This window comes from Phyllobates terribilis, unplaced genomic scaffold (assembly GCF_046119375.1).
Source record: "Phyllobates terribilis strain yellow unplaced genomic scaffold, ASM4611937v1 Scaffold_14__1_contigs__length_39327217, whole genome shotgun sequence".
NCBI classification, from domain to species: Eukaryota; Metazoa; Chordata; class Amphibia; order Anura; family Dendrobatidae; genus Phyllobates; species Phyllobates terribilis.
In genome coordinates this window covers 9,848,172-9,874,391 of record NW_027362774.1, presented here as the reverse complement: position 1 = coordinate 9,874,391, position 26,220 = coordinate 9,848,172, and the positions used below count along the sequence as shown (strand labels likewise).

General features: G+C 40.1%; 1 protein-coding gene and 1 long non-coding RNA gene across 2 annotated transcripts in view; one reads left to right on the top strand and one right to left on the bottom strand.

The window, feature by feature from the left end:
- Positions 1-4,427: 4,427 nt before the first annotated feature.
- Positions 4,428-11,383, bottom strand: LOC141175739 (uncharacterized). The gene is made up of 3 exons (XR_012253048.1): positions 11,014-11,383; positions 8,354-8,511; positions 4,428-8,194 (listed from the first exon to the last, which is right to left on the bottom strand). It is a non-coding gene; the product is annotated as an uncharacterized lncRNA (long non-coding RNA).
- TSHZ3 (teashirt zinc finger homeobox 3) overlaps positions 6,894-26,220 on the top strand; it is a 78,323-nt gene continuing 58,996 nt past the window's right edge. Inside the window, exons 1-2 of the mRNA XM_073659667.1 lie at positions 6,894-8,541; positions 11,522-11,705. Of these exons, the coding sequence (XP_073515768.1) occupies positions 11,666-11,705 (40 nt within the window). The 5' untranslated portion in view covers positions 6,894-8,541; positions 11,522-11,665. The remainder of the gene's footprint in view (positions 8,542-11,521; positions 11,706-26,220) is intronic.

Here is a 26,220-nt window from a genome sequence, read left to right as displayed (position 1 = left end):
GAGATAGCTCGGTGTCTGACTCCCCCACCCCCCTCACATTTGGACGATAATTTGAGAGGATGGACATCAAACACCCAGATTGCTTCACTCATAAGGCCATTGTAGTGTTACAGGGTATTAATTGCATCTAAATCTTTCACTTTTGAATTCCATTGAATGGAAAATGACCATTGATACGAGCGTTAACCCTTCGCTTTGCACAGATACGCACTGTTTAAATTCACCAGGAATGTACATTTTTCTATAAAAAATAATAATTTAGCCATAGACATTGGGGTAACATTTAGGGAGCAACAGCTTATGGCTGTCATTAATATTAATTATCCCCAGTGAATTAATTATAATGTTATGTCTATGTAATAAGCGTCTATCTGTATCAGATTCAAGTGTTCTAAAAAAAAACTGCAATGGAATTTATTAATATTAAAGGTAGGGGGATCGTATCCTGAACAATTACTGTAAAATGTTGCTCTTTCTTCTGATTACAGTTTTGCCCAAAAGATCTGCAACAAAATGATAATTAAATAAATCTTAAGGCAGTTTTGACCTTGAGTGACCTTGAAAGTTTTTATAAGGGAAGTTTCACTTTCAGACAAAGATACATGTATAATATGTATGTGTATATGTATTTACTTTTTTTTTTTTTTTTACTGTATCCTTGACTTAGAAACACCAAGATTTTGCGACATTTGAAGTTATTTTATCTAAAGAAAATCAGTGCAATTGTTTTCTCTGCAGTTCCAAAAATGATAAAATTATCGGCTGATTGTGATCCATCCCTAATATTAGAGATTCAAAAACAAATCTTACAGGTTTTGCATTAATAGAATTTGATTGACCAAATCATTTACTAATGAAATTCCTAAGCAAATATCAGGGCAGGCAAATGGTTAAAATGGCCTTCCTTCTTTTGTGACCAGCGTGGTAGCTGGCACTTGTAGTTCTACAAGAGCTATTAGCACGGTCAGCCACAGAAGTAGTCTCATGCTTGATACTTTTTTTTTTTTACCTGCAGTGGTCAGATTGTAAACTTTACAAGAAAGTTTTTCTTTTTTTTTAAGTCAGGTCTTATTCTGCCTCCCATTCACACTGTTCAAGGTCCACGATATGTCGAAATTGGAGAATTTACAGACCGCATCTGGATTGTTACAAAAACGAAGAGGAGGGAAAAAATCCAGAGCGAATTAACTAAACAAACTTTGCTGCTGTGCAAATTTTTACTTAGCAAAACAATTTACATTCGAGCGAGACTTAGCCAGGACTTAAACCCTTTGTATAATATGAATTTAAGAGGCCGGAGGGAGACACTTAGGAGCAAACTGTTCCGCTCCTTTTCAATTTAGAAAATTTTTTTTTTTTCAATTTTTATAAGCAGTAGAGGGATCCATGCTGCAATCGCATACATTCATATACGCATATATGTATACGTAGTTAAAAAGTAGGAAAATTTGCAAGGTGCACACATAAATGTAGCAGCGACGGTTTAGCCACTTTTCAGTGTAAACATGTTATGAATAATGTATCACAAAGTTTTAATTACAAACTACAGGGGTAGGCGCCATCGTGCTCTGGTATAGTATATACATATACATGTGCTTGCTATAGACAATCCCTGTTATCTATGTATGAGCTTTATTGGACAAGTTAGTAGTTGGAATTTTACCCATGGTATTTTGTTATTTCTATTTGAGTGGCCAGCGAATAGGAGTGGATCACTATATATGACCACAAGGTCAAATACATTATGATGCATTACTGTGTTGCCCCTATTAGTGCTGGTAAAGTTTTGTTCCATTATCTATGACATTGTGGACCTATTAAAGGTTTTTACATTTATACTATTTAAAGCTATATAGATATACTTTTCTATTTATAATATACACTTTGCACTTTAGATATACAGGATATACCATTATGCTTGACTGTATATGCACTTTTTGACCAGTTATTACACTGATATACATATATGGATATGATATTCTCTTGTCTTTATTTATATGTACCAGATTCATGTGAGTGCCTCTCTATGTAGTGCCACCTTTGGCCAAACCGTGATTGAATAAAGGTTTTTTACGTATCCGTTTATTTTTGGTCTATTTTTGTTCGGTTGTTCTCCTTTTGTGTTTTGGATTGTGTATATGTTCCGAATTGACCAGGTCCAATGCAGATATGGTTATAAGATAAATAGTAATGTTTATTATAAACCTACATAATGCACTCTTTGCACTAAGTACATTAATTTATGTTATGAATAATGTATCACAAAGTTTTAATTACAAATAAATATCCTTTATTCAGAGTCAGAAAAAAACAAAAATCACAATATTTTTGTGTTTGTTGTGAAATGAGAACATTTCTTATGGTTGATGTAGAGATAGCATAGCTAAGAAAAAGCTAGCCATTCCTGGATTTGGGTCCCTTTTATAGCCCTGGTTTCTATTACTTTTGGCCTTATATCATGACTTAGGACCTCTGGTGTTAAATGAGTCAGGGTTACTGTGGATCCAACTAATCCTTAATAATATAGGAAGGATTTTATGTTCTATGCCGGATTCCTCTGTTTTCTACATACAAGGACAGTTATACTGATTGCCCACATCGACCATATATCTCACAGGTCCGAGCACTTACAAAGAGACAAGATACTGGACATTTCACCCCATGGCTGCACTTTTGCATTGCCTGCATGGAAACTTCTGGGTGAAGGACTGTAGAGATCACTAATAGTGATAGCTACTGACTAGATAATAATTTAGAGCTGCATCTATATTATGCAGTTATTTTCTTTATTACGGGTTTACTGATTACTAAGACTAGTAATCCTCTGCTCCATTGGCTGCATGTAGCACGTCTTCCAGAAACTTTCTGCAACTGTCCCATGCCCTTGTAAAAAGTTTGCAGAAATGCACCCACATTCTGCAGGTATTACCCCATTCAGGTGTATGGAGCAGATCAAATCTGCTGCCATATCCTTATTGTAAGGATCCGATCTGACTGTTTCTGATTGGCAAACCAAGTCTTAGTATATACAGAATACTCCTCTACCTACCATCTTGTCATTTCTAAACATGTTTCCTGTAAAGTTTATGTGACATCAATCCACAAAATAAAAAGTGAATACTAAGTCAATATAAATGACTATAAACATATAAAAGCCCGATCTAAGAACGGCCATAAAACTGCTTCACATTCCATAAGACACATGATAATGTGTATACAGCATTCGGCAAATTACTCCTCCTCCTCCTCCAGATCCCAGAACTTTAACAGGAGGAGGAGACAAAACTGTTGCTAATTAATCTGCTCATTACCATGCTGATTGATGACCTCTTTATTTCTGGTATGCTTTGGGATACAGATGCAGGACTCTGGCCTTATAGAGAGGTCGGGGGGAGATTTAATATATATTTTTTTATTATTATCATTGAAATGTTAAAAAAAATTTAGCAAAAGCATCATATTATAGTGAATGAGACAAGTGTCCATCATGATTGTTAATTATTTCTAGGTGTCAGGAGCATTTCTCCATAGTCTTTAATCACGCTGAGGTCATCCGGGTCGGCTAATGATCTTTTATCAGAAATATTTTCTGCATTAATGACAGGCAGTGCAGTTTTTGTATTATAGCACGTCCCTCCTCGTAAGTGTCGGCGTCTCTATAAATCATGGGGAGGGAAGTTTGCACGACCCTTACATGGGCTGCGTCTGTCTATAGTCAAATGGCAATTACAAGAGGCTCAATAAGGAGGCCACTAATGACCGGATGATGTTTTCTGCACGTTTCACACAATCACACACATGATAGTATAATACAACCTCTTCAATATATTCATTTACTCTTCTCTGACACACACGTATCACCTGCAATGGGACTGATGACTGTGTACAGCACACCGGTATAGGCTAGCTACGGAAAATAGGTAAAAATATTCTGTGTACGGCGCTGCAGAAGAGATCAATACTACATATAAGTAATAGATAAAATGGGAACATTTGCATCTCTGAATACATTCGCAGCACTTTAAATAAGATCCTTCATTATTTTGATTTTGCAACATTGTATCTAATTCTACCACCTACTGTGTATCTATATATTGCCATATTGCAACATCTATCTATCTAATCATCATATACATCTAGCTCTATATATTTACCTATCTTCTATATGTATGTATCTTTCTGTCACCTATCTCATATCAATATCTATTCAAATCTCTGACTATCTTCTGTATTTATCCATCATTATCAGTATCTATCATATAAATAGTTGGTGATCTATCAATTCTCTGCTCAAAATAAATCCACATTTGGTCCGGTTGAAATTTTGCCTCCTTTTCAAGACGTTTTCAATAATATAATGTTAACCTCTAGGTCATAATCATCATCCCTGCGATACATCCCTACGACAGGTCACGTTGCAGTTGTGATTTTTCTTTTTTTTTTTTTTTCAGTCTTATCGATATTAGCAATATTAACATAACCGATTTAGGAAAGCTTTCCTGATAACGTGTTTGATTTCTAACGTCAGAGAAGATGTCGAGGAAGGTAAAATGATATATGGATTAATGTATGAACAGATGTAAAACCTGGCTGAGGCACCATAGTGAAGATTCGCATCACATCTTCATTTGTAACATTTTTTTTTCTAATAGTAATGGAAACTTTGCTGCTTAAAGCTGGCACAGAGAGAGGTTAATAAGAACTTCTGCTCCTTCTGTATTGTGCATTGAGTAGATTTCGGGCTGGAGATTTGTACCTACAATTGTGCTGGTTTGGTGGTTTATAAAGTATTCTGTTTCATCTGAATTAGCTGCGGATCAGCTAAAATAAAAGAGTGGGGAAGAAGTTGTACTCGCATACCTATACACATTCTCCTTCCTATTACTAAGCAAAAAGGACAATGCAAAGAAGGTAGAAATAAGCTGCATGTCCTGATGGCATAGGCTTATACTTCAGTAATAATGACGCAAAATAAAATTATTCGAACCTTGCTCCTGTTTCAACAGCGAGGTTCAGGAGGTGTCTGCAAAGATCAGTCATTTATTTTAAAGGGAAAACCAGGAAGGATGGATATTAATATTATTAATGATGATTCCCATTCTAGATCTGCAGCACACAGAAAACTTCCTGCAACAATTCTATCTAGTGTCTGCAAGCAAAGAAAAGGTACAAAATGATAGAAAAATGACCTTTAATATATAGCAAGTGGTACACATAGAAGCAAATGCACCAGGTCCTGCAACTATAATGCTTCCAGAGTGTGTTACTAGTCGTCTCTACACAATTATTTCCTCCCTGCCCCATCAAACATGCTGCCACTGTCCTGGTCCACGTCATCTTCCTAATTATTTGGTGAGCCACTCTCTGCAGGAGAATTAGAAATTTAGTCTCTTTGCTTACCTTGTCTCAGCCACTGTTAATTGCTTCATTATTTTACAAATATCTATTTTTTTTTTTTCTTTTTACCTTAGCTGCTAATGCAGAAGTTAACTTTTAAGGAAATTCTCTCCAAAACAAGGGAGGAAAATGGCTAATAATTTTGGTAATGCTTTCGCTTCATAATGTCACCAAATTGAAGCAATGAAGTATTCAGAATTTGCTTGTACTTTGGGATGAAACGATCAATTCTTTTCTTTGATTAGAGCTCGAATGGGCATTGTAATATCTGTCTATAAAATATATAAAAATGGACCATACACATTGCAATAAAAATTAAAAGGATTCTGCACTTTTTATCTAAAGCAGCACAAGTTTCACAACCTAAATCTTTAATAGACGAGGACAGTGTTCTCCTGATCTAATGCTGGATCACATAAACCTGGTATTCCCTGTTGGCCAAATACATAGTATAAAATGCATATGACACGCTAATATATATATCTGCAACATATTTACCTAGTAAAAAAAAAAAGACAGAAGGAAACTCTCTATAGAAAATAATTATGTTCAATGGCTTTTACCACCCACCTCTTGACATATTAGGCTTTAAAGCTTGAATGAGGGCATGCAGGTTAGAGGCTGGTAAGATCCCTGTAAATCAGGGGGGTGTCCAGGTTCTTCTAGATTAGGCAGCAGAAGTGGATGCTTATTGATTTTTCTTTACAATACTTAGGTTAATGTAACGGTCTGAAGCAGGAAAAAGGGTCCTGTGTGTCTAATGCAGGTGCTGACCTCCCCACCTCTCAAATAAAAGAGAGCATCCCAAAAAAAAAATGGATGATTATTAATCTAATCAATACAACCCTCCCTCTCCACCCCCCCGCAACACCATGCACATATGTTCCTTATTATTATCATCATAAAATGCCTTTTATTTACTCGGTCTATTGTCAGTATGGTCTATAAGCAGACGGGGCTTTATTGGACTGTATGTGTGGTGGATATTTACTGATGTGGAAGTGATAAGATATAGAAAAGGAATGGAAATTACAGGTAATATGTGGTGATTCGTAAGTAACGTAGCAGGTATATGGGGAGGGGGTTATAAAAGGAAAATTACAGGCTTAACTGAAGTTGTGAAACTTTATAAAAAAAAAAGTTATAAAGTTCAGATATAAAAAAAAAAAAAAGAGCCATATACATGATGGGTAATGGGTCTGGCTCATCATTTCTTTACTCTTACTTTTACTCTACACTTTGACTGCTCCATATACTTTTCTTTATACTAAAAACTGAGACCAAACGGTCATTACATGGTGACTTCTTGTTACAAAGTGGTTATTTCTAATCTCCAAATGCACTAATAATGAGTATACATTTGCAACTTCATTCATACAGTCTTGGGCAAGGCTATGTATGGACTGTGTTTTATTAGGCGCAGAGAAATGAAGACTAAAATGCAATAATTAAAGGGATTAAAGGTAGCAATTGTGTGTGTGGAATATGGGGGGGGGGGGTGGGTGTTGTGGGGTTAGATGTATCCTGCCTGTATCGGGTAATAGGAAGTTAATAGGAGAGTAAATCCAGGTTATTTTGGCAGCATGCAGGCAGCAGCAGTGTGCAGGCGGAGAGAGCCCCCTTGGCTGAGCTGTGTGGCTGTGCAGGGTCCCACAGTGAATGGCAGCCTGTGTGTGTGATGTGTTGTGCTTTCAGAGTGCAGCAGTGTGACACTGATGGATGAGCCAATGGTTAGACGGACAGATGTTAGGGCGGATCTAAGACTATGCAATGCCAAACCAGCAGATAGAACAGAGAGAGAGCGAGGGAGGGAGGCAAGAAGGAGGTTAGGCTGCAAAAATCCCGATTCCTTGAAAATCACCTAATCCTGACAGACAACACACTGGATGTGGAAAGCATTTACCTCTCTGCAGATCACACCCTGGCTCCTCTGATCACCCCTCAACACCAGCACCCCAGACCTTTTGGCATTCAGCAGCATCATCTTACCAACTCACCATTCTCTTGTGTGACTGCTATTTTTTTGTTTTGCTTTTAAATCCCCCATTTTCCAGAGCATTTCAGGAAAGAAAGAAAAAAAAAAAAGCTGCAATATATTTTTTTTTGGGCATCAGTTAAGAAGATCAAGAGAATATCTAAAAAAAAAAAAAGAAAAGAAAAAAAGAAGAAAAAACTTCAAAGTCCTGAGAACAGCAGCATTTCTGCAAGTTGGTGGGGAAAGCAGTCTTCTTGTTCTGCCTGTGAATGCAGCATGTGAAGAAGAAACATCTGCAGAGAGAGAAGGAGGCATTTGGAAATATCCCAGGTCCTGAAGGATGGGGGCAGTAGGAGATTTTTTGATCTTGTAAGCTCATCCTCTCTCTCTCTTTTTTTTCTTCCCTCGTCTCTCTTCCCTGTAAACTGAAAGTAAAGGGCACAGAGCTACTGGTATCTGCTGGAGATCTGGAGAGAGTGCACAAGGCGCTTGGGACTTGGAGTGAAGCCTGTGATTTGCTGTTGCTGTCATGAAATATCTATTAGCCACACAAAGGGGGAAAAAAATTGCAATTGGCAGCCAAGAAGGTGTTTGGCAATAGCTTGCAATCCAAGCTCAGAAAAGCATTGAGACAGTGCTAGGAAAAGAGTCCATCCCTCTCTGATGTTAACAGGATTCCAGCCAGGAATGCGTAATCGAGCTCACTGCGCATCGATCGTCTGTACTTCTGCCTGGGGTTCCCTTCTTGTGAACTTGGATTCACGTAATCCACATCTCCAACATAAGAGTGTCATCTGATCCTGGACATCAAAGTATCCCGCTCTGAGAAAAGAAAAGGGCGTTACAAGATCCAGTTCATAAAAAAAAAAGTGATCTGATGTTCCAGATGCAGGATCACTGTGGCCACAAGTAATACTCTAATAGAAAAGACACATTAAAAAAGAAAAAGTAAAGAACAGAGAATATAGTTTTGTTTCTCACCGATCAATCTTGATGCGCACCAGAAAGAAACTTGTAGGGCTTCCCTTGAAACTCCAAATCCCTCTTACTGAGCCATTTTGGGATTGCACTGGGAAACAGGAAGGTGCTCGCTGTCAATCATGCGTTGATCTGTGTACGTGGAGAAGCATCGCCGGTCGCTTGGCCCGAGAACAATAGCACATTTTTTTGTAAGTACATTCATTTTCCCCCCACATTTATTTATTTTTTTAATTTTTCCCACAATGAAAAATGGTCTTGCAAAAGTAAAGTTTTGTAGCTGAAGTCCTTGTCCTGGTAGCTCTTTGTTTCTGTGCTGATAGCTGATGCATGCTTTCTGCTTGGTGGAATGTGCATAGCCACAAAGTGAGGGTATTCAGGGGTCAGTGTGATGTAGTCCTAGCAGGGGGGTGAACAGTCTGCATGTGGTCTGGGGTCTTGGCAATCACACATACTTTAGGATAAGGCCTCTAGCAGCATGCTGTGTTCTGGAAGTGGCCTGAACTTAACTCCATGTGAAAAAAAAAAAGGGAAAGAAGGTAAGGCGTGTCTGTTATGGGAAACGCTGCAACTCTCATAGGATGTTGTGACTTTTCAGTGCAGGGAGCCAGGCAGATACTGGGGAGGGTGATGGGAGCTGTGACATAGAAAACCTCACAACCTATTCATGTATCATTATATGATCATACATATCCAGACCAGCTTTATAAAGGGTAACGCTACCGGCATGCATGAGAATAGTCCCAGACATAGTATGGGCATGAACATCGAGTCTGATAATAAGGTTCTCCCAATAGGGATGCTGGTAGCAGAGGTAGAGTCTGATAATAAGGTTCTCCTAATAGGGATGCTGGTAGCAGAGGTAGAGTCTGATAATAAGGTTCTCCCTATAGGGATGCTGGTAGCAGAGGTAGAGTCTGATAATAAGGTTCTCCTAATAGGGATGCTGGTAGCAGAGGTAGAGTCTGATAATAAGGTTCTCCCAATAGGGATGCTGGTAGCAGAGGTAGAGTCTGATAATAAGGTTCTCCCAATAGGGATGCTGGTAGCAGAGGTAGAGTCTGATAATAAGGTTCTCCCAATAGGGATGCTGGTAGCAGAGGTAGAGTCTGATAATAAGGTTCTCCCTATAGGGATGCTGGTAGCAGAGGTAGAGTCTGATAATAAGGTTCTCCCTATAGGGATGCTGGTAGCAGAGGTAGAGTCTGATAATAAGGTTCTCCCTATAGGGATGCTGGTAGCAGAGGTAGAGTCTGATAATAAGGTTCTCCCTATAGGGATGCTGGTAGCAGAGGTAGAGTCTGATAATAAGGTTCTCCCTATAGGGATGCTGGTAGCAGAGGTAGAGTCTGATAATAAGGTTCTCCCTATAGGGATGCTGGTAACTGAGGTAGAGTCTGATAATAAGGTTCTCCCTATAGGGATGCTGGTAGCAGAAGTAGAGTCTGATAATAAGGTTCTCCCAATAGGGATGCTGGTAGCAGAGGTAGAGTCTGATAATAAGGTTCTCCCTATAGGGATGCTGGTAACTGAGGTAGAGTCTGATAATAAGGTTCTCCCTATAGGGATGCTGGTAGCAGAGGTAGAGTCTGATAATAAGGTTCTCCCTATAGGGATGCTGGTAGCAGAGGTAGAGTCTGATAATAAGGTTCTCCCTATAGGGATGCTGGTAGCAGAGGTAGAGTCTGATAATAAGGTTCTCCCTATAGGGATGCTGGTAGCAGAGGTAGAGTCTGATAATAAGGTTCTCCCTATAGGGATGCTGGTAGCAGAGGTAGAGTCTGATAATAAGGTTCTCCCTATAGGGATGCTGGTAGCTGAGGTATTTGCTGTATCTTTTGCCATGACCAGATTGGCACAGTATTATGCAGGCGCTGGACATGCATGTCAGTAATGTTTTCTACTGTTTGTACAGGGCTCTGAAGGAGTTAATAAGACAGAGCCGGATATGTGTGTATATATACTTTGTCAGACACTGCCTCTTTGTAGCAGCACAGATAAGAGTTAAGGTGACAGCGACCAGTTCATCTGTTGGTGGGGGTGCTGGCATCTGCCCCTTACACTATGGCCCATAAACAGTTAATCTGACAGCTACACTGTGCATGTGAGACATTGTTGTCAGAGGAGCATGCACTTTATTTGGCAGGCTATGGCGATGTGGTGCTTCAGTTAAAGTGACAGCCACACACTGCATGCTCCTGGTAGTAAATGTGCATGCTCTGCATTCAATGTACTGTGCCTACAATATATGTCTATAGAGCGAATCCACCTAGCTGCGAAAAAAAAACTATCTCAAATGTGTGGGAAAATCTGTATCTTGTCCTAAGAGCATGCACTTTACATGGCAGACCATGTGCATGCATAAACACTGTGTATATGAACAGCAGCTCCCCCCACCCCCCAAAAAAATACCATATCCCTTATCACCCAGAAAGTACTGACGTCCCTGTATCTGCAATAACTGGCCATCAATGTGAATTCCTCTCTGTATACATATATATCTGTGTATAGTTCCTCTCTGTATACATGTATATCTGTGTATAGTTCCTCTCTGTATACATATATATCTGTGTATAGTGCTGTAGAGTCCAGGTGGAAGCGCTCTGTATCTGCCTGAGAATGCAATGGCAATGCCGGGACATATACATAGTGGAAATACGTACCATGTTGTCACGGAGCACGGACCTTCAGTGGCTGTCCATGTGCATCGTGTAAAGCCATTGTGTGTAGGGACAGCAGGGTCAGGAAGAGTTAAGTGACAGCCTCCCCTTAGCTGCACACTCCCTAGGTTTCTGCTCCAGGTTGCAGCATGCACATGGTTAAATGCCAGTCACCGCGCACCGTGTGTATGTGACAGCGGCGCTGCTCCCCCCAGGAAGGAGTTAAAGTGACAGCCCCTGTGGGTGCTGATGTCTCTCGGAGAGGAGCTTTCCCCTCTCACACTAGTTTGAGTGACGCGCTCAGCTCTCCCTCTATCAGCCTGTGCCTGTTGCAGAGACCGGAGCCACGGACCTGAGGATCAGGGCTGGAAGCCTCCAGTGCCCCCCCCCCAGTGCCCTGAATGTGCCCCCTACCCTCGCTCAGCTGCAGCCTGGGGGCCACGATCCCTGCACAGATTCTATTTTTATATCTATTTTCTCTGTCGTTTTTTTGCAAACTTGCACTGTACAGGCAGCCGGGGCTGTGGTGTCGGTGCATGCAACCTTCAAGAAGTGGATCCAATCACAGGAGGATTTGTGGGGCCCCAAGAACTCTTCCTGCCTCCTCCCCAGAGCCAGCAGAGCCCAGGCAGGCGCCCTGATCAGCAGCAGCAGCATGCCGAGGAGAAAGCAGCAAGCGCCCAGGAGAGCTGCAGGTACTGTGTCTACTCTATGGACATTGCTACATTGTTTTTAATTAACCCACTTTTCACCACCATCCCTGATCCTGCATGTAGTGACTGACTCCTGTATCATCTATCTTCATTATTTGCCTGCTATCTGGGGGTGTCCAGCTATCTGGGGGTGTCCAGCGTTACAGGCTTGGACTGAGAAAGTTGAGGGAACAAGGGGTTACTGTGCACCCACTCTTCTTCTTCCCACCCACCCCCTCCCGGGGATTGTACAGAGTATCCATCTTTTCCCCCTTTTACTTTTTAGCACTGATTTTGATTCATTTTTGTGAATCATTCTCTGGAAAGGAAATTGTTTCCTGGGGGGGGGGGGGTCAGGACATGTTTGTTTAGAGGAGGCGCTTGGGATGGGACGGAGTTAAGGTTAGTGGGGTAACAAGGGGGCAGGGAAAGTTCACCCAAGGTTGTAGGAGAGGTGCGACATTGTTCTCAGTAAGATTTACAATCCTGAATATCGTCTTCTAGGGACTCTGCTCGCTTTGGTGTTTTCGTTTTGAGATGAATTAAATTGCATTAATGGTCCGGTTCTGACCCGGCCGGTGAGGCGGTCCACCCCTCGTCTAGCACTCTATTTCCGGGTGATGTTTGTTGAACCCTTTTTGCATATGCCAAATCCTATTAGGATTTAGCAATCTCTGTCTGAGGCTATAGGGGGTGAGGTGAAGGAGGGGGTGGATAAGATAGGAGGGGGGGAACGGAGCCAAACATTATTTTGCAATAATGTTCAGTTAGGACATGTGGAGTAGTGGGAAAGGATCTCATTTTATGGACTCCTGCCATCCTTCATGTGACGACTGATTGATTGCCTGTCATCCGCCTCGTCTTTGATCTATTCACTGCCAATAAACATCAATAAATCACTTGCCATGGTAACACCAGGCACCCGTGACGTCAGCGGTGCCATGTCAACTTCCTGCCAGGTTCCACACCGCGAGCTTGTTACAGGATCCATGTGGTTACAGACGGTGACCTTCCACATCTGTGGCATTGTGTAGACTTCACTGTATCACTGGCTGGGCTGCAGATTGCACCAACTGTCTCTCATTTAGCCTGGGCCTCGCTGAAATCTGTCACATATTCTCCTTCTTTGATTTGTTGTATCCTCGTAGCGAAAATGCTGTTTGCTTTTTTTTTTCTTTTCTTTTTTTAGTATTTTATTGTGTTGTCCTGTTAGATCGGCGCTTGTGATTTCATAGCGGCTGGATGTAAAGAGCACGTAGATGCAAAAAGCACATGTATGTCTACAGATGTATATCTATATACACTCGTATACATAGATATACATGATATGGTCATGGGGCCAAAAAGCAGAGCTGGCACCAAACTTTTTGGCTTACCATTGGCCTATAAACTCCATGCTGCTGTGATTATTTATACATTGATATATATTATATTTATGTGTGTGAATAACATATATATATATAGGAAAAAGATACATCTTTGTACCGTGTTAGCCAGTAGATAGGTATATACATATACCGATGTATGCTTAGCTGTCGCCTAAAAGTTTAAATATATGTATACTGTATCTGCACGCATATACATCCTGTAAAAGATATATATATCTATGTCTCTGTTATATACGTATGTATGTGTATGCTACAGATTGCAGGTTACGATGTGACTGTACTTTTTATTTCTCCACTTTAGATCTGTCCATGGGATAGTAAAGTTATTTTCATTTAACCCCTTGTTTCAGGCCAGGCATAACTTTAGAGCCCAGCGTCTTGCCTATGGATATTAGAGGAATATTGTCCTCTGCGGTCGTCCCCAGAAAGCCATCCACTGGCCATTATACATGTAGGAGGGGTTTGCTGTAATATCGTGCCCTTAATGTCGGCCATAAATGCGTCTCTGATCTTACCGTGTCTTATATGGGATCGGTGTGTCACAGTTACATCAGTTTTCCTTTTTATATAAGTAACAGTACGGTGATGGAGTTGGTGACGTTATATTTGCTGGTTCTGTATGTGGCTATATCTTAGCACTCAGGTCGCCCTGCTCCGAGTCGGTTTACTATTGCATACAGTACACAGATTTATTAGTAAGAATGTAACTTTACATATTCTATTTAATAACATTCCAGGTTAGTTAACAAGAATACAAAAAAAAAAAATAAAACCTCGGCTGAACAATTAATAAGAGACGGGAGAATGGTTTTACTCTATCAAAATGACCCGTCAAAACGACTTTGTTTCATATTTGATTTAATTGTCTCTCTCCTGACAAGCACATTCATCAATAGCCTAATGGTCAATCACAGGCTGCCAGGGAGTGCTGCACGGATCTCATAGACTGGTCGTGTCTCTGTTTAATGGACGTGGCTGGGAATGGCCGGATTGTTGCTTATTTAAGCAGGAAATAAAAGGAAGGAGGGGGTCAGCCATACTGTTGATTGGAATATGATAGCTTCAGACGTATGTGCATACTGTAGGCCCAAACAGAGAACGATCTGGAGAGACTCAGATGATTGCCAGGAGTCGATATAGACCTCATAATAATAATGTAGAAGTTCTTCATGATGCAGAGTATCTGCTAAATCCCCCCCCCCGTGGTCCAGCTGGAAGATGTAGGGTCCATGGGGTTGTGTCTTGCAGAGGACGATGACAACATGGTTGTGCAGTGGGAAAAGGTGAGGCCAAGTTGGTGACTTTTCAGCCCCCAGCAACCTTGAGAATACTTGGAGGAAATTTTTTTTTTTTTTTCTTATCTCCTTTTCTTCTTTCCCCAAACTGAAAGGTCCGCTCAGCCGTAAAAAAAAGAAAAGTTGTTTTGCCAGCTTCATTAGTGTTCACCTAATTAGCTGTAAACCTGATGGATTCCTGACAGCTTTAATGATTGGAAATGACAAGCTCCACGCAGTGTCATCGAGGAGAATTAGGTTTGCAGCTAGTTTGATGTAATCAAGTTGATATTACACAGTCCTGCTTGCCTTTACTTGTGCATTAACTCAATTTGCTGCTGCAGGTGACAAATGGATTTTGGTACCTGGATAATCATTTCATAGGGATTAGGCCTTTTTAATGGTCTGCGGGGAGGAGAGCAGCACCAGGAGCTGCGAGGAGACCTTAATGGATAGTCGTAGAGTTCACCCTCTTAACCCAAGCTGTGCCAGAGGATCCCAGTCCATAATTAATAATGTCGCCGAACTATGGACATACTATAGATGATCTCCAGCACTATTTACGCGTATATATATCTCTATTCGTAGGCTGTAAGCTCGTGGTCTCGGTAATGTTTGTGCGCATAGGTTTTATGCCTACAGATGACCCAGGCCTCTTTTAAGCCTCCGTTACCTTACATTGCCTTCATCTTGTAAAACACCGGCAATATGTTCCCACAGGCCACCTTCTAAGTGCAGCTCCGATATTCTGATAAAGCATCTTTTTCAGTTCAGTTTACGCCTTTTGCCCATTGCAAGCCCCTGACATTTTACATTTGTGAAATTTTGCTGCAAAAAAAAAAAAAGTATATTTAACTATTTACATTTACGGCCTTTCGAAAACTGGTCCGATGGCCATTTACTACTGACGCTGAAATCTACTTTTTTTTTTTTGTCCCAGGCCCTGCACTGAAATCCCTCAATATTTGCCAGTATAAATTCAGTTACAGTTACCCCCCCCTGCAGCATATTATCTGCCATACATTTGTTCATTGGGACAGAGATTCCTCCTTAGCAGCAAGCTGACAAAATGATTAGCTATGGCTGTCCATTGCAAAGAAAAAAGGAACAATACAACAAAAAAAAAAGGGGGGAATTTAGAGAAAGAATAAGAGGAGGGGGGTGCAAATTGTGAGCATGGCTGGAAAATTCTACTGATATCCAGAGACAGAAGAAAAAAAAAAAATCAGTTTTGAGAATCAGCTGCCATCTCTCCCATTAGCTTGACAGCTGTCAATTAGTACTTCAGTGTTCGCTCCCAGTGCAGTTTATTGCCTGTCGTTGATGTTGTCATTTGTTCTGTGTTTTGCCTACAGCGTTATCATGAGCAGGACTGAAAGAGTCAATAGCTGATGTATCAGCAGTTATTTTGTAAATTGGCTCACAAGTCTCTGCATTTTCTTTTTTTTTTTTTTTTATTTTCCCTTCGTAAAAGATTGTTTTGTACAGTGATTAGAATGAATTGTGACTGCAATACGATTATGAGAAATACACTTCAGCCAGGGGTTGGGCAGTGGAGGATTCACGATTTACACTGGGTTATAGAGCTGTTTCCCGGGATCAGAATGGAAGTAACGGCAGGCAGACGACTTCCCGGATGTGGGCACCTTCTATATTTCGCATAGTTCCATCTCCGCAGTGACATTAGCGGTATTTTATTTCATAAAAGGCCATGTTAGTAGGACCCCGTTGGCTTTACGGGAAAGTGCCACCCATAATTAGCGTACTGTTAACCTTCTTGCATTAAACAGGGGAAAGTAGACTCCTCAAACACCCGGCCTACGTCTCACTAAAATGCCATAGACGTCGCAACAATTAACCTGCGCGCAGACGCTGTAGTTTTGCCTGACCCTGGGCTCTACCTCTTCACCAGTTTTGAGCTGTTTAAAAATTCCCAAGGTGTAGCTCTTCGTCATCTCCTACACTGGATCTGCTGCAAAAGGTTGCAATTTATCGTTGTCGTAATTAATACAGAGGCATTTCATGGCGAAACGAGGGCTTGGAATACCAAAAGGAGACTCCAGGTGAAGCGTCCCAAAAAAATCTGCTTCAATGCTCGCTCTTCCCTGTTGCAATTTTTGTCTTTTCGTTCCTTCTAGATTATTATTAACATTTTTCTTCTGCTCTTGACGACTATATAGATGATGTTGCTGGGGTGTCCGATGCCCATCTTGAGTCTTACCAGTTAGACAGCCATCACTTTCCTAAATGGACCAGTCATAGAGCTGATGGCACGATAAACTTTAAAAAAAAAAAAAAAAATCTACTCTCTTCCACACAGATACATTTATTCTAGTTCCACAACTTTTGTCTTAAAATCGGATTGACGCAAACCTTAACCAATAGCGATTTTTAGGTGTGAAGAAACGTTAAGCAGTAGCAATGCTCCAAATATCCTACTCCTATCCCTTTGACTTCAGCCTTAGCAATAAGACCCGGCACGTGGCCTAAAGGGTTTAACGATTACCTGTATAAAAGACAATATTTTTACGACTTGGTAATGCAAAATGTAACGTTCCGCATGTTTATAAGTTTGCCATTGTTTTTGGAACACTTGAGATTTTTTTTTTTTTAGCACATGGAAACAGTAAATTGGCTGTCGCATCAACACGTATCATCCCCTTTTAAAGTATTTTTTCATAGATAATTAGCAAATTGGTCTGCGTTTCTTAGCAAACAATTAATAAACGATTTCATATTAGGATGCAAAGGCCGAACAAGCCGCCTGCCCATAACTCCCTCCAAAACTATCTGCCTGGAAATCTTGAGCCTTGAAGAATGATGTAAGTTTCCTTGTTTGTGCTTTAATTATAAATTATTAATTCGTACTGTCAGGACACATGTTATTAATTATGACTGGGGTTCTTTTTTGTTTTTCTTTCACTTACGGCAGCTGTTTGGGAATAAAAGGGGAACAGGTTGAGCTGTATTTGGTGGATATTCTGCAATTAGGAAAAAAAAAAAATCCTCTGCAAAATCAAAACACCTTTGGAAATTTCTATAGAAAACAGAATGTGAGCACGATACGTGGAGTCGCCTTCGCAGAGGCGAAGCTTTTAGATAACACATCATTAGCGTCATTTGAATATACCCTTTTTTTTTTTTTGACGCGGTAATGACACATTTTTGAGTTTGTATCAAGATCCCGAGGTCAATAGTACAGGCCAATAAGCATATATAATAATACTTTTTTACGCCTGAGAAGACAGGGAGGGAATCGAATGGAAAAAGCTTCTCCTGGAATTCGTGGAGTCCAGGTCGCCGGTAATACCAGCGTCATCTCGCAGCGGCCTCTTAACACTTGTATTCTCCTTAGTAAATTACAATATGAATACAATTAGCTGTTGGCTTATCAAAATGCTCAATTCCATTTTAAATGCTATTTGAATATAGATGAATATTAATGAAGCAGGATGAATTTATTTTGCATAAGTAAAGATGTATAACTCTTCCCTCCATTAACGATGGTCATTAATAAAAGCGTGGTCATTATTTAAGAACATATTTTTTTTATTATTTTTTTTTCCCCTTTTTTTTTTTCCATTTCTTTTAATGAGACAGGCCTAATTAATTATACTGACCTGACAGCAGTTAATGGTCTGGGGTGTCTATGGAGCAGGTAATACCTCCTTTTATGAATCTTATATATATTTTTTTACAATTTTTTTTAGGACTCTTTCCCCTCTGTTGTTAAAGCAGTCGATAAAGTTGTATTTTTTTTATTTGTGGCTGAAAAAAAAAACGAGGAGATATTTTATCATTAATTCACCAGGATTGTAATTGCTTTAATTACATAAATGTTACACACGGCGCTGTAAAACATATGGAAAAAATAGACTGCAAACCGCCCCCTTGTAATTCTCTGAATAAGCATTTTCTAGGGGGTTTGAATTGCAGAATGGCCCATTCGTTATGTCTTGTAGCAAGTAACATTTGCGTTGTGCTCCCGTTGATTGGCATTGTGAAGGCGCCAAAGGAAACTTATGTTACTTATGAAGATGACTCCCTGGAAAAATCAGTCAACCTTGAATAGGATACGTGAAACTTTTATGACTGCTTGCAAAACCAGTGATCATTTTATTTCCTCTATTCTATTGTAGTGCAGGCGGTTAAGGAGCTTCATCTGGTAGGTTTTGGCTATGCAGCAGTAGTTGGAATATAACATTTGGCTTATAGGGGCCCAACTCTATTATTTAGATAGATAGATAATATATATATACCGTAGATCGATTGGGTGGATTTTGGCTATACAGCGGTAGTTGGAATATAACATTTGGCTTATAGGCGCCCAACTCTATTATTTAGATAGATAGATAATATATATATACCGTAGATCGATTGGGTGGATTTTGGCTATGCAGCGGTAGTTGGAATATAACATTTGGCTTATAGGGGCCCAACTCTATTATTTAGATAGATAGATAATATATATATACCGTAGATCGATTGGGTGGATTTTGGCTATACAGCGGTAGTTGGAATATAACATTTGGCTTATAGGGGCCCAACTCTATTATTTAGATAGATAGATAATATATATATACCGTAGATCGATTGGGTGGATTTTGGCTATGCAGCAGTAGTTGGAATATAACATTTGGCTTATAGGGGCCCAACTCTATTATTTAGATAGATAGATAGATAATATATATATACCGTAGATCGATTGGGTGGATTTTGGCTATACAGCGGTAGTTGGAATATAACATTTGGCTTATAGGGGCCCAACTCTATTATTTAGATAGATAGATAATATATATATACCGTAGATCGATTGGGTGGATTTTGGCTATGCAGCGGTAGTTGGAATATAACATTTGGCTTATAGGTGCCCAACTCTATTATTTAGATAGGTAGATAATATATATATACCGTAGATCGATTGGGTGGATTTTGGCTATACAGCGGTAGTTGGAATATAACATTTGGCTTATAGGTGCCCAACTCTATTATTTAGATAGATAATATATATATACCGTAGATCGATTGGGTGGATTTTGGCTATGCAGCGGTAGTTGGAATATAACATTTGGCTTATAGGTGCCCAACTCTATTATTTAGATAGATAATATATATATACCGTAGATCGATTGGGTGGATTTTGGCTATGCAGCGGTAGTTGGAATATAACATTTGGCTTATAGGCGCCCAACTCTATTATTTAGATAGATAATATATATATACTGTAGATCGATTGGGTGGATTTTGGCTATACAGCGGTAGTTGAAATATAACATTTGGATTATAGGCGCCCAACTCTATTATTTACAGAGATCTGATAGATATGGGATAGATAGATATGAGATATATAGATAAATAGATAGATATGAGGTTAAAATTGATAGGTAGATACATATGAGAGGTGTATAGATGGCTCAGTGGTTAGCACTGCAGCCTTGCAGCACTGGGGTCCTGGGTTCAAATCCCACCAAGGACAACATCTGCAAGGAGTTTGTATGTTCTCCCCGTGTTTGTGTGAGTTTCCTCCAGGTTCTCCAGTTTCCTCCCACACTCCAAAGACATACTGATAGGGGATGTAGATTGTGAGCCCCAATGGGGACAGCGATGATTATGTATGTAAAGCGCTGCGGAATATGTTGGCGCTATATAAAAATAAAGATTATTTTATATATATAGAGAGAGAGATATGATGATAGATGTAATGAGGTAGATAGAAGATAGACAGATGGATAGGAGATAGATAAAGAGAAAGATGGTCAGATAGATAATAGGTATATAGATCGATTGAGTGGATTTTGGCTATGCAGCAGTAGTTGGAATATAACATTTGCCGCCCAACTCTGCTATTTACATACATATGAAAAAGTTATGAGATGGGTCTATTTCAGCGATATGTGAAATACATATATATAAGATAAATAGATACATGTTATCTGTCTAATTGAGCTAACATATGAGATAGAAGGTAATTTGATACATATGTTTTATATATAGATAGATATTATATAGTAGGAGCTAAATATGAGATTCATGATAGAGAAAAATATACAGCACTCAAATTAAACGTGCACTGGATGTACTTTTTTTTTAACCACTCAATGTGACATTTTGGCTCCAGATAAAACCGTGTTGCGCCTTTGTCGAACCCCTGAGACTGGAGCGCGGGTTGTTTTTTGTCTTTATATAGTGGACCGTGAGTCGGTGTCCAGGGACCTGCGCCCAGTCACAGCGCTGCTTATCCAGATAGATAGAGGCAATCCGTGGATGGACACGCTTTCCATATTTTAGGAACAACAGATGTAGCAGAGCTGAGTTTTACTATATTTGACACTTATAATATTACATGGGACAGCAGATAACTGTTTCCTATCCCATCCGCAGCGCACTAAACATTCCTCAGTGATACTACCTCCAGCCATCCAGCCTGGGAGCGGCTGATAACAGGGAACAGTATCTGTAACTGCAGAGAAAATGGAACATAAGACTCTACGTAATGTGCACAGCAGGTTTTTGCAGATATTTCTGTGTACGAAATTACTTTTCGGATATCTAAATGGCCTTGTTTCTGCTGCAAGTGCTTTAGATGTTTGCAAACCCCTAGTAAGAAGGAACTTTCTGCAATAAATCTTATCGCATGTGAATAGACCCCAACTGACTGTTAGTAATCTTTACTGAGACAGACCCCAGACTATTCCCAACGGTGAGCTATGGGTGATCTTCACCTTTTTTCAGAAATGCATTAACTAGTTAGGGAAAAGCAGACGATCTCACCTAGGAGATCACCTATGTAGCTGGATCTGCCATGGATGAGAGTGGCATCGCTGTTCCCCGTTTCAGGGAGCAGAATGCCGCTCAGCTGCCTTTATTTTCTAACTTGCTGCTTTATTTGGGAGCCTGCTATCGAAACAGATGTCCCTGACACTTTCTGCATTGGCTGTTGCTTTGTTTTAGAGATATACGTATGGGCACATGACAAAACATATTTGCAGCCCTTATGTTCCAGAGCATATTTGCATAAGGAAGCGTATACTGTATAGGCGCAGACATAACTGTAAGAAATTGACGGACATTTTTTTTTTTTTCCTTAGTTTTTTTTCACAGTAAAGGAACGGGCATTTTATTAACTGCGGAAATCTTTAGTATTATGTTTTCTGTATGTAACATCAGCATGATCTTGCCTACAGAGCTTACAATCTAATTACCTAATGATCTTAGGACGACATTCGGATCCGATTATATTTTTGGAGTTTGGGCATTAAGTAAGGGGACACACAAGAACTTCCCATGGGGTGGGGACCATAAGTAAGGGGACATACACGAACGTCCCATGGGCTGGGGACCATAAGTAAGGGGACACACAAGAACGTCCCATGGGCTGGGGACCATGAACCTGTCAGGGCCTGTGGAAATGGCATTTATTGTTAATTATTGCTTGCATTTTGCTTTACCCCTTGTACCATCCTCTATATGGGTTCATCCATTGGGTCAGTGCAGTTTTAGCTCCAGATTCTCTAAAATAAACTAAAAAAACCCTAAGGATTTTTCTGCAATATGATTGCTAAGATTGTCTTTCTTTTTCCTGCCTCTTCGTCCTTGCTTCCCCATGTGCGGATTGCCCTGTAAATACTAATAACTACATATATAATTGATTCATTATTCTATATGCAGAGCATGTTATGCAGCCGGAGAGAGAATTAGTGCAAACAAGCGATCAGTACACGCAGGGCTCTAAAAATAATAATGGAGGTGAGGTCACTGTTCAAAAGAGCTGACACTCTATTGTGCAGGCACCTTGAAGGGACTTGTCAGGGGCATGCAACGCTCAGGCTTATGCATGTGCTTCAGTTTTCTCTATATAAAAAAAAAACATCCTGTTCTTCCTGCAGCTGAACAGATTATCCCAGAGTAACCTATTATCATTTTTTTTTTTTTTTGCTACAGGAACAAGATGGGGGTACGTTATTATATTCAGTATCTTTTTTTGGGTCTGGGCTCATTGCCCAGAAAGTTCCTTTCCTGCTGGGTCAGGGGCTGTTGCTGCAGGGCAGGATCACAGCAGGGGTGCCCTGGAAGACTGGCGGACGCTGCTTAAAGACTGGCATCCATCAGTCATCCATCTGTGACACAGAGTCTGTTTTTGATGGCAGGGATGATAAAAAGGCCTGGGAATGGTATAGACCCTTGTAATCAGGGCCAGTACTGACATCCTTCTCAATTGTGACAGCTCCTTCCTTTTCTCTTTTCACCGCCAAGACTGTCTGAACTGTTTTTTTTTTTTTTTTCCTCCTCTCTCTCTCTCTTGTTTCATGTACTTGATCAGTCTCAGATGCTGAGAATTATTTTTTTGTGTCTACGGGGAGGGGAGGAGGGGACGACGCGCGTTGGTTGATTTGGGTTTGTGGGTTGGGCAGGTGTGAGAGGAAGTCTCTCATTTTTATTTTTTTTTGTACTGTAGGCCTGTAGCTAATTAATGTTCCTCCATAAGATTCTGTCTGAGTTGAGTAATGTTTTTGATCTTTATGTCTGATAAGTGCATACTTAATGAGATTTCAAAGCTGTGACTACAGCTCTCTACAATTATTGACAGATGCCTTTCCTCTGCCATTGGGTTCAGCTTCATAAATCCTCTTTCGGTAATGAGGTTCACAAGTGCCACCCTGCCAGTGAGCTAATGAAAGAGAGGGGGAGGGAGACGCTCCAGCCTGTCTTACACAATTTTTTTTTTTTTCTTTTAAAATTTACTATGCAGATGTCAAGCTGCAGGACGATTACTTCAAAAATGCTAATTTTTATATATTTCTCCGTGTGTGCATATGTATGTGCGAGTGTGTGTATTTAGATGCAGACGAGGAAAAAAAAAATCCCCAGTCTTTTTCTCCTTTTCTAAACTTATCCTGGATCATTCGTAGGGTTAGGCCATGTTCCCAAAAATGCTGCTTTTTTTTTTTTTTTTTTTTTTGTCAACACCAAAATATGCAATAGCAATCTGCTCTGATTATTGCAGGTTTGCTGCTTTTTTATGCAGTTTTGAAGATTTTTTTTAAATGCAGAATCTGCACTGAAAATCAGAATGGTATTTTTATGCTTTTTTTTATGCAAATTTTCTGCTGCCTTTTGCAGTACCAGCAAAGTCTTATGAGATTCCGGAATTCTTCGTTTACACATCATGTTTTTTTTTTTTGTTCAGGATTTTGTCCCTTGCATGATTTTTTGAGAAATAGAGCATGTCCCTTCTTTCAGCCTTTATTCAGCATTTTTTTCACATATAGGAAATAATTGGTGGTGAAAAAACGCATCAAAATTTGTTTCAACGTTTTTGATGCCAAAATTAGAACCGGGTTCTTTTTTTTTTTCACAGAACTTTATGTGCATGCATAAAAAAAGACAAAAGGACAGTGAAAAAATGCACCAAAAACACATCAAAAAAAGCACCAAAACTGCAAGAAAAATCTGCAGCAAACCTCCCTTGAGAGATCAGGTTTTGCTGCAGATTTGTGACGCAAAGAAAACCATGATGTGTGAACATAGCCTTAGGCGTAGAGGGAAACAACGCACCAAAAAACCTCACAGTTCAACAGCGTCTTTAAACGCATATAGGGCAGGTATTTTCATTAAATCACGTCCAATTGGTAAATGCTGCAGATTTTTTTTTCACAAAAAAAGTGCAGCAAAGAAAAAAAGTCTCGTAAGAACGTGCCTAATATTTACATATGGCAGATTTGTTGCAATAAATTTCTGCCACTGATCCAAATATCCGAATGGGGCTTGCAGAAATCAGCGCTCACGCTGCAGAAATATTTCCCATCGGATGTATGGAGCTGGTTTTCATTTGAGGAAATTTCTGCTGCAAATCTGCCGCGTGTGAATATGTCCTAATGGGTAGTTTCACAAGTGTAGGATACACTGCAGATTTTCCATCTGGATTTTTAGGCTGAAAATCCAACAGCAAAGCCTCTGTGCGAATAAATCTGCGCAAAAAACTACAAATGTTGCAGTTTTTTTTTTTCAGTAAATTTCACGTTGTAGGTTGAAATCAGTGTCTAAATCCGTGCAGCTTTCGCTGTGGACTTTTTTTTTTCTGTCTTTTACCTATTTTTCCAGATATTTTTTTTTTGTTTTGATCTGCCCTAATATAAAACCACATAAAAAAAAAATCAACTGAAGCTGCAGGGCTCCTGCCTAAATAGTGATATTTCTGAACATGTTAACCCTCCCTTCCCCTTTTTCCTAAAAAAGTAAAAAAAAAAAAAAATCATGTGTTGTCCCTTTAATTCCCTTTAACTAAACATATCGCTGCATACAGTGGAGCCAGCTGCAAATGACTCAGTACTCATATATATGGCTGTTTTTTTCCCCCCTTTTAATGTATCAAGATGAAGGGCACAGAAAGGATAAAGGACAAGTTGTCCCGCTGCCCTAACTGCTCTTTAGAAATGTTGTAGATTTAATTTTCCGACTGAATCCTGGTGGAGAATAGCTTCACCAATGCCAAAGAGTCGATTTCCGTTTCAGCTGAGCCATATATCACTGACCCACCCTTTCCTCTTGACAGAATGACACGTGTCATTTATCAAATGGGCCCTGCCAGACAACAAGGGAAAAAGAGAGCAACGTTGCGTGTTCTCCTGTCTGTTCCCCTTTAGAAGAGTGAAGCAGCAGTGTAGATTGTGGAGTGTGTACAGTCGCAGGGGGTGGTGCTCTGCAGACTTGTGTTTTTCCTGATTACCGGATACATCCAATCTTTTTTTTTTTTACATTTCCTCCAAACTTTTTTTATTTTTTGCATGTGCATCTTTGTTTAAGTTTTAAGCACCATCGTGAGAAAGCAAATCTGTTTGACACATATCACTCAGCCGGCATCTGGGGGTAGCGGGGGCGTTTAAATGAATCTGTGAACTCCAGGTTTCTCAGGAATCAAACGTTGCGGAAGATGGATGTGTTTTGAGAAAGATTGATGATGGATATCAGGCTGGCGGTACCATTTATCATTTTGAATATTATTTAGACTCGCTGTGTACATCAGTAACTTGAGAGGTGGACGAGCAGGGGTTGAATGAAGGCCTCGATCTTTCTAGATTTTGATGGATGAGTTGCTCTTCCTTTATTGTTTGCACGGAGTCATTAGCAGAGAACTTTAGCCCTTCATAAAGTGTCGTCATAGCAGTTTTTTTGGGGGGGAAACTTAGCAGAACATTTAAAAGGGAATTGCAAAAAAAAAGAAAAATTGTGTGACTTTAACCTGAGGATTGTAAAGCAAAACCTGGAAGTAACCGAAAGATATCATCACCTGGTCAGAAACAATGCGGCTGTCAGGGCTTAAAACTCAGATTGTCCATCTGTTAATGATTACCTTATATTGACCCTTCGTAAGATGACGAAGAGGTGAGAGATGCAGTGCAGTGTGGCATAGGTTGTAAGGAAGGACAGAGAATGGTGGTTGAAGCTTTTGTAGTGTTTTTTTTTTTCAAGAATGGTAGTACCAATTCACTGTTAAAGGGATTTTTCAACATGATACCACTCATGGCTCATCCTTGTGGTTCCAACGCTCAACGACCGTGTCGATTAGCAGAACGTAGGGCCTGTAGCACTTGCTAGGCGGTGAGCTGCTGTAACAGACGCCTACATGGATGAGCTGCCATGTTTGTGCTACAGCCCCTTTTTATCAGCACGGTGGCTCTGTGATTAGCATTGTATGCTGTATAGTGGCTCTGTGGTTAGCACTGTATGCTGTATAGTGGTTCTGTGGTTAGCGCTGTGTGGCGGCTCTGTGGTTAGCGCTGTGTGGCGGCTCTGTGGTTAGCGCTGTGTGGCGGCTCTGTGGTTAGCGCTGTGTGGCGGCTCTGGTTAGCGCTGTGT